The sequence below is a fragment of the Vitis vinifera genome, chromosome 10, assembly GCF_030704535.1.
Source record: "Vitis vinifera cultivar Pinot Noir 40024 chromosome 10, ASM3070453v1".
NCBI classification, from domain to species: Eukaryota; Viridiplantae; Streptophyta; class Magnoliopsida; order Vitales; family Vitaceae; genus Vitis; species Vitis vinifera.
Genome location: NC_081814.1, coordinates 3,747,218 through 3,761,027, shown reverse-complemented (window position 1 = coordinate 3,761,027; position 13,810 = coordinate 3,747,218). Strand labels below are relative to the sequence as shown.

At 36.3% G+C, this 13,810-nt stretch overlaps 3 protein-coding genes across 5 annotated transcripts; 1 reads left to right on the top strand and 2 right to left on the bottom strand.

Moving 5' to 3' along the window:
* The first annotated feature begins 379 nt into the window (after positions 1–379).
* On the top strand, positions 380–5,842 carry LOC100258037 (calcium/calmodulin-regulated receptor-like kinase 1). 3 transcript variants are annotated; one of them, XM_059740351.1, is made up of 8 exons: positions 380–1,115; positions 1,227–1,380; positions 1,757–1,883; positions 2,516–2,601; positions 2,713–2,784; positions 3,402–3,605; positions 3,767–4,066; positions 5,534–5,842. In XM_059740351.1, exons 1-8 carry the CDS (start codon positions 769–771, stop codon positions 5,630–5,632), a joined length of 1,389 nt encoding a protein of 462 aa, XP_059596334.1. In that variant the 5' UTR covers positions 380–768; the 3' UTR covers positions 5,633–5,842. The 3 variants fall into 3 exon arrangements, 1 of the variants encoding a protein (XP_059596334.1); XR_009466810.1 differs by having other exon boundaries at positions 381–1,115; positions 3,767–5,152; XR_009466811.1 differs by having other exon boundaries at positions 381–1,115; positions 3,767–5,152; positions 5,381–5,842.
* A 108-nt stretch (positions 5,843–5,950) lies between these two features.
* Positions 5,951–9,057, bottom strand: ANR (anthocyanidin reductase). Its single transcript, NM_001280956.1, is given in 6 exon segments — positions 5,951–6,124; positions 6,525–6,738; positions 6,896–7,055; positions 7,165–7,365; positions 7,476–7,642; positions 8,924–9,057. Coding segments are annotated over 6 exon segments (1,017 nt in total). The 5' UTR covers positions 9,054–9,057; the 3' UTR covers positions 5,951–5,979.
* Positions 9,058–10,445: 1,388 nt separating this feature from the next.
* Positions 10,446–11,777, bottom strand: LOC100853657 (anthocyanidin reductase ((2S)-flavan-3-ol-forming)-like). The gene is made up of 2 exons (XM_059740164.1): positions 11,309–11,777; positions 10,446–10,774 (listed from the first exon to the last, which is right to left on the bottom strand). The coding sequence occupies exons 1-2, from the start codon at positions 11,548–11,550 to the stop codon at positions 10,630–10,632; spliced, it is 387 nt and encodes a 128-aa protein (XP_059596147.1). The 5' UTR covers positions 11,551–11,777; the 3' UTR covers positions 10,446–10,629.
* Between the last annotated feature and the right edge of the window lie 2,033 nt (positions 11,778–13,810).

Genomic DNA, 13,810 nt, shown 5'->3' with positions numbered 1-13,810 from the left:
TAATTTTATCAAACAATCATAATACTTAAAGTAAGAATTAAAAATAAGTTTTAAATGCTTAAATATAATTAACAACAAAATCTTTTTTTTTTTTTTATTTAGTTGGATTATGTTGGATTATATTCAATAAAATGATCGGATTGTATGATTTAAAATTTATTTGTAATATTTTTTTTAGAAACTTTATATATATATATATATATATATCCTAAAATTTCATGTTAATCATAGAAAAAAATCATATATTTTTTTAGAATATATATATATAAAAGATGGAAGGATAATTTGATATTTTTTTGTTTCTTAAAAATCTAAAAAGAAATAAATTAGAATAATCATCCGATTTCAATCCAAAATGAAAAATCTTAACGAAACCTCAAAGTTAATATTAGAAATGATTCTCCAAGATGGAGTTGGGTCCGACAACTCATCCAAGCTGCGTCCCTGATCAACATTGGGCTCGAGAGGTGAAATGGCGTCGTTAAGAATCAAACAAAAGCAAGATACTCCTACATGTCCCCGTGTCAAACAGTGTCATGAGTAGCTGATCCAATCATTGGCTCCCATACCAGCAGAACCGATTTTGAGTTGATTTTTTTTTAATCCATCCCATGCTCCTTCCTTAAATTCGATGAAGACAGTACAGAGGTCAATCAATCTCTCCACCTAGTTTGATAAAATCCATAGTGAGCAACTTTAAGATGTTGGCATTACCATTTCGTTTTCAGAAAACACTTTCGGTTTAGATGATAAACCTCTAAACCCAGGATGAAGAAAATGAGAGGGATGTCAGGGGCTCTCATAGTGGGGATCACCGTGGGTGTGATGATTGGAGGGGTTTTGGGCGTATGCGCTGTGTGTATGTTGATCAGGTACAGAAGCAAGTGTTCCCCAAATTTGAGTCGGAGGGCCGCCACCGTCCCCATCCGCGTAAATGATGTTGATTCTTCTGCAAACTTATCGGAATTCTCTGTTGGCCGCTACTCCGACTCATCACTGGGCCAGGTCTCAGCCAGAACGTCTGAAGGGAATGCCATGTCTGCGTGGGTGGACATGGAGGGTCATAAGAGGAAGAATGCGGCCTCAGCTTTTGGAATACCCAACTACTCTTACAGGTTGTTGCTTGAAAATTTTGAATTGTCTGATAAGTTCTGGCAATAGGGTTTTGGGGAGGTTTTTCTAACAAGCAGCTTGTTGTTGCCTTGCTGATGGAACTTGTTTCACAGAGAGCTAGAGAAAGCCACTTGTAGCTTTACAACTCTGATAGGGCAAGGGGCATTTGGTCCTGTTTACAAAGCTCAGTTGTCAAATGGTGAGACTGTGGCTGTTAAAGTTCTTGCCACTGACTCTAAGCAAGGGAAAAGGGAGTTCCAGGCAGAGGTAGTGAACTGATGATTACATTTTTTGGGATTCAAGATATTTGTAGACACATTGTCGATAAGTATTTCTATATGCCTCAATCATGTTTGTGCAGCATCAATATTTATTTGGTGAATGATATGTCAGAGGTTATTGAGAGGGAATGAAAAAAATTTTGATATTATAAATTGATTCATCTAGGAAACCTTATGGTGGTACAAAATCAAATGTGAGGAGAAGGTTACTAGGGATTGCAAAGAACTGAATCCTAACACTGATTGGGCCAATTGTTGTAATTTATTGAAAGGAGTTAACAAGTTTTGAAGTGTATCATCTCTCTGCCTCCCCCAAATAACTGCAAAGTTTTGAACCTTTCTTTTTATTTCTTTCTTTTCAGATTCTGTTACTAGGAAGATTACACCATAGAAATCTTGTGAACTTAGTGGGATACTGCACAGATAAAGGACACCTTATGCTTGTGTATGTCTACATGAGTAATGGCAGTCTGGCTTCTCATTTATATGGTAAGAAACCAATCAGCTCTAAGCTCTATTTATAACGCAAACAAAAATATTTCATGCAAAAGCAATGTTGCTGGGATCCATTGATGGTTCTTTGTATGAATTCATAGTTTCGTTGCACTAGAAATGGATAGTTGCTCTATTGACCTTAATGAGATCATTTTTCATTCTGATCATTATATTCTTTTTTTCTTTTCTTTTCTTGGGTCTATGATCTGTCTGGCGAACCATTTTGCTATCAAATTAATTAGAGATTTTGTGCTGCTGCTGTTGACATAAAGACTAGCCTCTATGGGATGTTGCATCCATGCTTTTATCTTGGATTCTGCTCAAAGAAGCTTCTGTCTTTCAGTAGCAAAAGGGAATTTTCCTGTTTCTTCTTAATGTTTCATGAAGCAATCCCTAAAAAATTGAACCTGTAATAGCATGTGACAAGCCCCAGAATTGTTTCACTTCTGGACATGTATCATAGCTTGGTTACATAGGGTTGTTCAACTATGTTTACTGTACTTAAAAAACAAAGTGGACTTCTGGTACAAAAGATGGCAAATTTTGTTTCTTTTTTCCTTTTGGATGCACAACTGTTCCTGTATGACCACTGAGTAACACAATTCCTGAACCATTTGGAAATGTAGGTCAAAAGCATGAGCCACTAAGCTGGGATTCAAGAGTTTCCATAGCTCTCGATGTTGCAAGGGGAATGGAATATCTACATTATGGGGTATGTGGTTTTCATTTGATTTTCCAGCCAGTAGAAGTGTAGAAACAACTTGCAGAATTTTTGGAATGGACTCCACTTTACCTGTTTATTGTGTTTCCCCTCTTCATACAGGCAGCTCCTTCCATACTCCACCGCGACATCAAATCTTCCAACATACTGCTGGACCAATCCATGAGAGCCAGAGTAAGTGACTCTTCTGTTTGCTATCCATTGATATTTATAAATTTAAAATGGTGTGTGATTTACAAATAAAAGAAAAGGGAGCCTCTTGGAAGCTAGATATTGTAAACTTGTAAGAAGCACCAAGCATTTTTCCTGCTGACTTCTGAGTCACATTCTGTTCCAGTGGAAGCTTATCAAATTATAAAATCAATTTGTGCTTAATACAGAGGTTTCTGAAGTTACCCAGGATTCCGGATTCTCTTCCAGAAGATCTATTGTGTGAGTGTGTGTGTGTGTGTGTGTGTGTTTGTCCATGAAATCCAGCTCTACTCACCATGAAAAGAGAAGGTTACTGGTGACTCTTCAATCTTGTTTGAATAAACAGGACGCCCCTATTGATAAGGATTGAAAATGTCAAAAATTACTTTGCTAAAACCATGTGTCCTAATGAGGGGTATAAAAGGTGTTTGGTATAAAAGAAAATGTCTTACTAAAAAAATGATACTGTTACTTTCACTTTTTTCTCCATTTTCTTTCAGTAATGCCTACTCTTTTCATGAATGGATTTGTCTGTATGTTTAAAGCTTCAACATTTCCACTCCTATGGATATGTGTAATTAATGTAATTAGTTAAGCAGGTGGCAGACTTTGGGCTTTCAAGAGAACAGATTTTTAAATCACATGCATCTAATGTCAAGGGGACTTTTGGGTATCTTGATCCTGAATATCTGTCAACAAAAACCTTCACTAAGAAAAGTGATGTTTATAGTTTTGGCGTGCTGCTCTTTGAACTAATTGCAGGCAGGAATCCCCTACAGGGTCTCATGGAACATGTAGAACTTGTAAGTTCTTTCTCTATCATATACACAACAACCACATACTCCTAGACAAAAAAGTTTGCTAAGTAACTAACACAATTGGCCTTGAGCTGCTTCTGAGTTATATGCATCTTCATATACTATCTATGACAACATTGTAGTATTAACTTTATGTCAATGAACAGGCAACAATAGGTACAGAAGATGAAGTTGGGTGGGAGGAGATTGTGGATTCCAGTCTCAATGGAAAATTTGATGTGGAAGAACTTAATGATATTGCTTCTCTTGCTTACCAATGTATCAATCATCTCTCAAAAAAAAGACCTTCTATGAGGGACATTGTTCTAGCTCTATCTAGGATTCTCAAGCTGAACCACAGCAGGAAGCGTCACAAGGAGTCCATGTCTGCTACAGAAGAGGAAATCACCATCGAATTGCAGAAGTCAGAGACACGGGATCCCACAGTAATGGAATTTCAAAAAAAGGTGGCTACTGACATCACAACCCAATCCGTTGAAATATGATAATGATTTTACAATCTTTCTTTTTTTTTCATTTGGTTTATTCCTTCTTCTGTTTCTTCTGTTTTGGTTCGTATAGCATAGTCACCAGGAGGCTACAAAGGGAAGCTTGTCTTCCCTGTTTTAAAAAAAAAAATAACAATTGTTTTTATGTCTGAATATTTTTGTGACAAGGTCTCATTTTTGTATTGCTTCTCATGTCTGCCAAGGAGAATGAAACTGCCTTTCCCCTACTGTCATCTCAGATTTGTTTCAATTTCCCATGTGAATGACCCCATGTTGTAAAAGACGTTGTTGGAGTTTGTTCTCATTCTGCTCAACAAACATTCAAGTTAGTCATTAGAGAGTTGAACTTTATTTTAAATGCAGCAATTAGTAAAGCCTTTTGTGTGTTGTTCTTGTAACCTAAGCCAACCCCCATATCTTCCAAACACCCATCTATTGTGCTTAAAGAAACCCCAATAGTATTGCAGTTAGCTTTGTTTGGTATCTGCTTTTCATTGTCCAGGCTGTGAAATGGGGCAAGGGTGCTGGTCAACGTAAAATGGTGATTTAAAGAGGTCAAGTTCCTGCAGATTAGAGGATGCGTGATAGAGTTGGTTTTAAATAAGATTTATGACTACATGTCTAATTGGGGAAATATACCGTGCACAATAGAAACTGAATGTCTCCTGTGCTGCATAAAATAGATCAGGACCTCCAACTGGAAGTCCTAGCCTTTATGCTGAGAGCATCTGATGATGATCTGGCTTCCAGTCGTACATACCTACCACTCTGGCTATACTTGTGGATAAGAATCATATCAGGATTAGATTTCATGGCTCTCCTTATATTCCAACCCAGCTTCAGATTTCAGATGCATAAAGCAACTGTCCCACAGGCCTGGGAGCTTGGCTCATCCCTTCTCTCCTTCGCCATCCTCAATTTTAGCATTTTTTTTTTCTTGTGTTTTTCCCTCCCCACCAACGCATTGGAGGGAAGTGATCATATTCCAGCTATGCCCTGTAAAAGCAATGTTATGGAATCTGGTTGGGCTTTCCATTTGTGCAGGTAGGCTACAATAGTGCATGCTATGGCATAGAATTTTGATTGGTAGTACCAGTATGCCTCTTCTTCATTTTGGTGATTGCAGACCAAGGAAAGTGATTGACCAGCTGGGTTGTCTCAGCAAAGAGTGTCCTTTCCATGCTAAAACTCTATTTTGCTTGTCAATTTATGAAACAGAAAGTCTCTTTTCCTTCTTGTTAGCTTTCTTTTTAGCAAAAATTTGCTCTCCAGGTGTGTCACTTGACAGTGCCATAGCCTCATTTTGCAATGCCTTACAAGCTGAAAGAAAATTGTGTTCATTGCAAGTAGGATGCAACCAGGCATCCATAGTGGAAACGAATGCTGAACAAATCCATTCAGTGACATCTTTCTCTTCTATTACAGAAGTGCGAACCATCAAGAGGACGACACGAACATTACGGAAAGAAACAGTCAAAAGTCAGTGGCTGTAAATCATTCAGTTATTTGAGTTGGCGATTGTAGATCGGTTAGCCATTCTTTTCTGTAACTTATCCTTGTTCATGACCGATTTTTCTTAATTTACGCTAAATTGAAAGGTTTTTGTATCTTGGCCGAGAAGGCAAGATCTATGATTTGATCTTAACTGAGAAGGCAAGATTAAAATATGTAAGTTGCTATTACTTGGCATTGCCAGGCCTGACCGTTATTATTTTAATTGCTTTTGATTTCTCATTTCTCAAACATTTTTAACATGGTAAGCATAGAAAACTGAGATGATTTTTATATAAAAGAACGGACAGCAAGCTAAAACACAGCAATAGAGGGATAAGATAGTGCTCCTTTTAGCCAAGATAGAAACTATTAAGACTTCAATTCTGCAATAGCCCCTTGGCCTTGAAATACTCCACACTTTCATCATAAATTTCTTCAATCCCGTACTTAAAACTGAACCCCTCTTTCACAAGCTTATCTGAGGAGATTATTAACTTCGATTTAGAGGGGAAGTCTCCAAAACTGCAATGTATCAGAAGACAAGAGACAAGTTAAGATAGCAATTTTTGCACAATGAATAGAATTTTGGAAAGGAGCAGTTCATAATTATTCTTCCACAACCTAACAGGCCTTTCATGCACATGTCCATCCATTGTTTCCTTATAAACTATTCCCCGTCGTACCTAGATGGCATGCTCAACAATGATTCTTGGTCTCACTCAGTGGGCACAAACTTGAGATGGTTAGGATGAGTCCTTACAGTTAGAATTCCCTTTGGCAGACTTTTAATTGGTATACAGTAATGAATGGGGCACTTAATGTGGGGTAGGTAGATATATGCAAATTCTTTTTCATTTCTAACTTGATTAAGCCCTACAAAATGGGTCACTATGTGATTCAAAAGCTTAGACAAGGGGCTTACTCAGTTGGGACTTTGTACTGAGGGTATCTTTTGCTCAGGAACTTTGCTAGCTCAGGAACACTGGTATTGGCAGCACAGCAGATGTATCGGCCAGAAGCTGATTCTTTCTCAGCTACAAATATATGTGCCCGGCAAACATCTTCCACATGTGCAATGGAGACTGAACCTGACAGCATCTGCATACCTTTCATACCGTTTATGAGGAATTCATTCCCTGGACAATGTTGAAAAGACCATCAGAACACCAATATGTGAGTTTATCCAGAAACATGGTAGTCCCCTTTTGCTCTGTCTTAACTAGACAGGTTGAATGCAAAACGTAAAGAGCAGATATAGCATTATGTAATGTATTTTAGGTTCAGGCTTTGCACCTGTAATCAAGGACATTGCAAGTCCAATGCTGCTGGGGACATCTGAAGTAAGAGAGGAACCGGCCATTAGAGTAGGGATGACAGTGATCAGATCAATGTTATTTTCTTCGGCAAATTTCCAAGCTGCTTTCTCAGCTAGTGTCTTGGAGGCAGGATAGCCCTACAAAAGCATGTAAGCTTCTTGATCATCTGTTAATTTGTTCATGGAAGCCTGCTTGCTTCCTCAGGTTTCTCATTTGAATAACCAAAAAAAAAAAAGGGGAAATTACCCAAGTAGGTGGCTTCGCGGAAGTCAAGAACTCAATATCAGTCCAGTTCTTCTCATCCACAACCAGACCTGTCCCATCAAGCTGATTGATGGTAACAGCAGCTGCAGAGGATGTCAAAATGACTCGTTTAACTGATTTTGCCCTTGTACAAGCTTTCATGACATTCACTACTCCTTGAACTGCTGGCTTGATCATGTCATTCTGTATGCAAAAAGGTGAAACAAAGTATTTTTATAAAACAAATAAAAAATTAAAAAAAAAAATCATGATTGCATAAAACTGTTTAATAATTCAGTTCCTTAGGTCCACACCTCTGGATCTTCAGAAGCAAAGTGGACGGGCGTAGCAACATGGAAGACAAAGTCGCAACCTGCTATAGGGGCCTCAAAGCTCAATTCGTCAGTTAGATCTGCTCGAAAGATTTTTAGGTCACCCAACTCCTGTAGTTCTAGGAGGTGAGAGACTTTTTTCTGATTGTCTGCACCCAAAAGTAGAGAGTATCAAGGAGGGAATCAAGAAAAATTGAAGTTAGAAATACTTAAAAGAAAATGTCAAGACAATGAATTATCTATTGGGTGAATTCAGAGGCACATATAGGCCAATGGCATTGTATTCAAATGGTATTCTTCCCGGACCGGTTGTGTGATGTAGTGGATGCCATGTTACATTCTTTTACCTTTACTGATAAGTAATAGCCTGTTGAAAAAGGTAAGCCAGGGTTCAAAACTCCTATTCTCTTATGTCTAAAACATCCATTTCCAACATCAACCCCCAATCTGAAATTAGATTTCCGTCTTACCAGATCAGGTGTCCCTGCCAACCCCCAATTGACAGTACAGACTCTAAAACATAAGTTGAGATCAGTGCCAAAAGGGCCAATGCCCACAACACAATGGAATGTGGTTGCCCCCAAAAGTGAGGGGAAATGGAAGACATGGGGAAAAAAATCATAATCCTCATCCAACTTAAAATGAACTCCCCAACTATAAACAGACCATATCACAGGAAACTTCTCATTGGCTTTGATTTTTCCTTTTCTCATTTTTCGGGTCTGGAGCTTTGAACTTGCAACAACTGCATCTCTGTTTTGTTTCTGAAGTTCCATTTATGTCATCTGGGATGTGCTTGTGCTAAGTTTACTAATTTGCACCAGAAGGCAATGTAACTTGGACAGATTGACTATGTAAGTTGTAGAGAATCTGTTTGAAGACAAGAATTATGGTTCAAGCGAAAGCTCCAACAATCCAACCCAATCTAAGCCCCAGCAAGCTCATACCCTCTTCTCTTCATTTCCAGATACAAATGAAAATTACCTTGCATAAACTTGAACCCAGAACCCATCACTCACTCTCATAGGATTCACGTCCCATCATGTAAAACGTGGTAACAATTTTGACTAAAACTACCCAAAACCTAATCAGCTTGCATACCATTTATGAGTCGAATTTCTGCAAGAATTATTTCTTGATCATACAATTTAGACAAGAGGCTAGTAGCCCTTAAAAACGCCTACATCATAAGTTCCAAATCTTCCGCAATTACCACATAAAATGCATCCATCTCCACCCTCCCATTCGATTTGGGTTATCAGATATTTTAACGAGACACCAGGGGAGCAAACAGCATGAAAGTGAGAAAGAAAAGCCCAAAAAACGTTCAAATTCACGGCCACCATAAAACAATATTGTTCAGAAAATCTTAGCACAAACACGTGAATAAAAAATAAACAAGCAAAGAGGGAAGAAGAAGAGAGACAAACCAGGGTCCCTGACAGTGGTGTTGACAGCATAGCCCTTCTGCAGCAAAAGCTTAACCAGCAAAGATGCAACAAATCCGGTGCCGCCGACGACACATGCGGTCTTCTTTCCGATGGGGTGCTGGGTGGCCATATGCCCTCACTTCCAAATTCGCAAAAACCGATGTTCTCTTAATTAATGCAAGTAATTTGTATCTTGGATAACGCTCTCTGCGTCTCTTATATAGAGAGGGTATAGAGCTCAGATTGTACGTTGAACCATTGAAAAGAAGACGAAAAGGTGATTTATCTTAGGTGAGCACGTGAGGCTGCCCAACAAACAACTCCAACGTTGCTGCTAGCAAAGCCCTGTTTGACTGCATATCTCAACAGCAGTCCACATCTGATACTCAGAGGAGCTGTATGAATATATAACTCTTTATATACCAGATATGTAGTCCTCAAGGATTCATATAAAAATTAAAAAATTCTATTACTGAATATGGAAGATACTGGGTTCAACCTAAGCTTAACCCTTTAAGCTTGAGTTTGGCTATGATTCAACAGATGGTTCCCAACTAACATAAATTCATACCAAGATTTTTTATTTTTTTTTGGGTCAACCCTTCATATATGCTTTTAAAATTACAGAAATTTTGGAAGCCGACCTTATTAAGAGCCACCTACTACAGACTTTTTACGACTTTTTTTCATTTGAAAATAATCCCCTTTCCACAAGGGAATGATAAAATAACCTTATACCTGCCCAAGTGTATTAGGTGGCTGAGATATAGGAAGCATGTATATGCGGTGGTGCCGGGGGGTAGGTGACTTGTTGCAGATGACTAACCACGTGGTGATCCTGCTCGCTGGTAGTTGGGATTCAAGACTCATTTCTAAAGTGCATGCCAAAGTCTACATATCTACTACAAGCAGAGCCATGGAGTCGGCAAGTCGCTATCATAGATTCATACATGCAAGTTGGGAGCCTCATTGCAATACTATGCTGTGAAATGCTTTATTCTTTCACATGCACACAAAATCAGAAGGATTTATTCCGGTATCGGGTGCAATAATATTGTTTTGAAGTTTTGAGATAAATAATTTAAATGATGACTCTTGAAATAAACCTAAAAATGTGATATTAGACGTTATAAAAAGTTCGATATATCATTATTGATCATTAATTGATTTTTGTAATTTGACTATGAATGTGTTTAACAGTAATTTTGGAAAGTATTTTTAATTTTTTTAACATTTGAAAACTTTTATTTTTTAAATATTAAAAAAATTAAAAATACTTCTCAGAATTACTATTAAACACATTCTAAGTGTGTTTAGTAGTGATTATAAAGAAGTGTTTATAGCATTTTAGTTTAAGTGTTATAAAAATTAAAAACACTTTCTAAAATCATTATTAAACATCGTGTATGTTCAATCCTAATTACCTCCTAATGTGAAGAAGTCACTTTGTTAATGGTGATGTTACCTAAGCCAAAAATAATTTTGGGCCATAGAAAATTTAGGTGCCAAGGTGAGAAAGGATGTCCTCATTTGCCATTAATCTTAACCATGGATGATCTTGTGTACTCAAGAGAAAAATAAAGTGACCAATCTTTCCAACCTTTTATCTTAATTATTTCATTGAAAAATATTATAATATTGTCATAAATTCTCATTTTCAGTGTAAGAACTCTCATAATATTCTACAGTCCCCGATTATTAAGAGTTCAATTTTGCAATAGTCCCTTAGCCTTCAAGTACTCCATGGATTGATCATAGATTTCTTCAATCCCATGCTTAAAACCGAATCCCTCTTTAACAAGTTTCTTTGAAGAGAGTAACATCTTGGACTTAGAGGGGAAGTCTCGGAAACTGCATCATAAGATTACCCAATTAATGACCATTAAACACTAATGAAGAGAAGTTTGGAAATTGATTTTGAAATTTTGAATACTTCCTACATAGGACAAGTAGAAATTAAAACGTTCTTTCATAAGTTAAGATGGTTTTTAAAGCACATACATGCATGTCCATTTTGACCTCGAACTATTTTCAATCGAGACATTCTCAACAAAAAACTTTTGCTTTCATGCATTTATCGTGTAACTTGAGAGGATTGGATTGGATTGGACCAATAGTCATCCAAATCTAACACGAACTTAAAGACCATTTAGGTTATTAAGCTTAACTCAACTTGGTTTCTAACCTACGACTTGCCTGGCTAATCCAAATTCAAAGCCTTTCTATTTTAATATGCCTCACCCACCATGGATATCCATGTTGGATCAAGGGACACTCTACTTTGGAATTTTATTTTGTTTTTCATACAAAACTATTTTGGTTAATTTTGTTTTAAAAACACTTTACAATGGATCAAAATCTCAAATGCTTGGACAAGAGGCTTACTCAGTTGGGACTTTGCACTGAGGGTATCTTTTGTTGAGGAAGTTGGCAAGCTCAGGTACACAGATATTAGCACCGCAGCAGATGTATCGCCCAGAAGCCGATGCTTTCTCCGCCACAAAGATATGGGCCAAGCAGACATCTTCCACATGAGTCATGGAGATTTGCATCCCTTTCATACCGTTTATGAGGGATTCATTCGCTGCCCAATGTTGCAACACCACCCCATCAGAAAATCCCCACATGTTTGTCCAGATCAAATAAAGAAGTTGGTAAATATGTATATAGGTTTCGGTTCAGCACCTGTAATCAAGGGACATTGAGAGAGAAATGCTGTGGGGAACCTCTGAAGTAAGAGAAGGACCAGTAATGATGGAAGGGATGACAGTGACCAGATCAATGCTATTTTCTTGGGCAAATTTCCAAGCTGCCTTCTCAGCTAGCATTTTGGAGACAGCATAACCCTGCAAATAATGCAGATAAGATAGTCTATTTTGAAGTTGTTGAAAAAGGAAAGAAAATTAAGGGAAATATATACCCAAGTAAGTGGCTTCACAGAAGTGAGGAACTCAACATCAGACCAGTTGTTCTCATCCATCATCACACCTGTCCCATTAGGCTTATTGATTGTAACAGTACCTGCAGGTGATGTATAAATGACTCGCTTCACAGTCTTTCCTTTTGCACAGGTTTTCAAAACATTCAATACCCCCCTTGAATTGCTGGCTTGATCATGTCATTCTGTGTACAGCTGAAGGTGCAACCAAGTCAATTAATTTTTATAAATGATGCAGTTCCTCAGCTAAAGAGCCTACTTCCAAGTTTTCTGATACTTGGAAGTGTTTCTTATAAAAATTAAGTGTTTGATAAACTTTCAAAACAATTTAAAAAGTCAATTGAAGTAATTCTTAAACAACCACAAAATAGGCACACACCCCCGGATCCTGAGAAGCAAAGTTTATGGGAATTGCAACATGGACGACATTAACTGAATAGCCCCTTTTAAGCAAAAGCTTAACGAGAAAAGATGCTAGAAATCTAGTGCCGCCGGTCACACATGTCGTCTTCTTCCTGATGATGAGATGTTGGGTGGCCATTTGCTCTCACTTTCAAAAATAGAAATTAAGTAGCAATAGACGAGAATTAATTAGAACAATTTATACAAAGAAAAGAGATTGTTAATGTGTTAATACTTTTAAGGGGCTTAGGTTCTCAACAATCCAATTGAGTCGAGAAGAAGAAGACAAAAGTTGGCGTAGCTGAGCACGTGAAGCTTCCTCGCCAGCAACTCTCAAAATTTGGATGGTAGTTGAACCCCTCTTTTAAATGTAGAGAATAATAAAACCAAAAATGGTTTAAAAAAAAAAAAAAAAAAATCATCTCCACTAATAATTTATGGAAGGAAAATGAGCTTGGAAGCTACCTTGAATCTGGGGCAGGGAATAGAATTTTGATTTTTATTGAAGGGGTCACAACCCGTCTATAGAGGACACGTTACAAAATCACTGTTGTCGGACGTAGACCCGTGGATGGAAAGAAACTTGACCGTCCACATGTCGCAGCCCTTGTTTCAGAGTTGGGTGGGGAAGGAAGAGCGAGGATAAAAATCTAAGTTCACGCATGGGTAATTGAATTTTAATAGAAATTGAAATAAAAATTAATTAAAACTCATAAAAATATTTTTTTTAAATTAAATGATTAAAAAAATAATAATAATACACGTATTAAAATTATGTTATTAAAAAAATTATATATATTTATATATGATAAAATTTATAACATTTAACAAAAATATGTTAATTTAAAAATATATTTAATATTAAAATAATAATTTATATAATTTAATTGTATTCCATCATATAAAAAAATTATGATATTTGTGTGATTTTTTATAATTATTTATAATTTTATATTTAATGCATATGCAAAATAAAGAAAAATCCAACAAAGAAATATCGAGACTAAGTAGTTTTTTTAGTCTTATCAATTAAATGAAATTTAAAAATAAAGTAATTTTTCTTGTCATATATATATAACAAGAATTCATTAAAATTGATCTCAAAAAAAGATTAAAAAAAATTATTTAAAAAATAAAATATTAAAAAAATTACCATCCCAAATTCATAAAATAATTTTAAAAAATACATAATAAATTTATGCTTTTTTATTTTCTTTTATAAAAGTTACTATTATTTTTTCCTTTTAAAAATTAAAATATGAATTATATACAAATGAACACCTATGAAATTTTGCATGTATTTTTTAAACTAAAGGCATTAGTCTTTCATATACTCATGTAATTTTTTTATTCTTTAAAAAAAAAAAAACCCTAAAAACGTTACTCATTAACTTATTTAAATTTAAAACTGAAAATAGTTAATTTCATTAGTTTTGACATTTTAAATCTAAATAAACTAATGGAGATAATATCCTCTTGGACCTTTTGACTGCACTCTAGCTATTTGGACACAAACTCCCTGATCATCTAATCTTTAATTTTTGAAA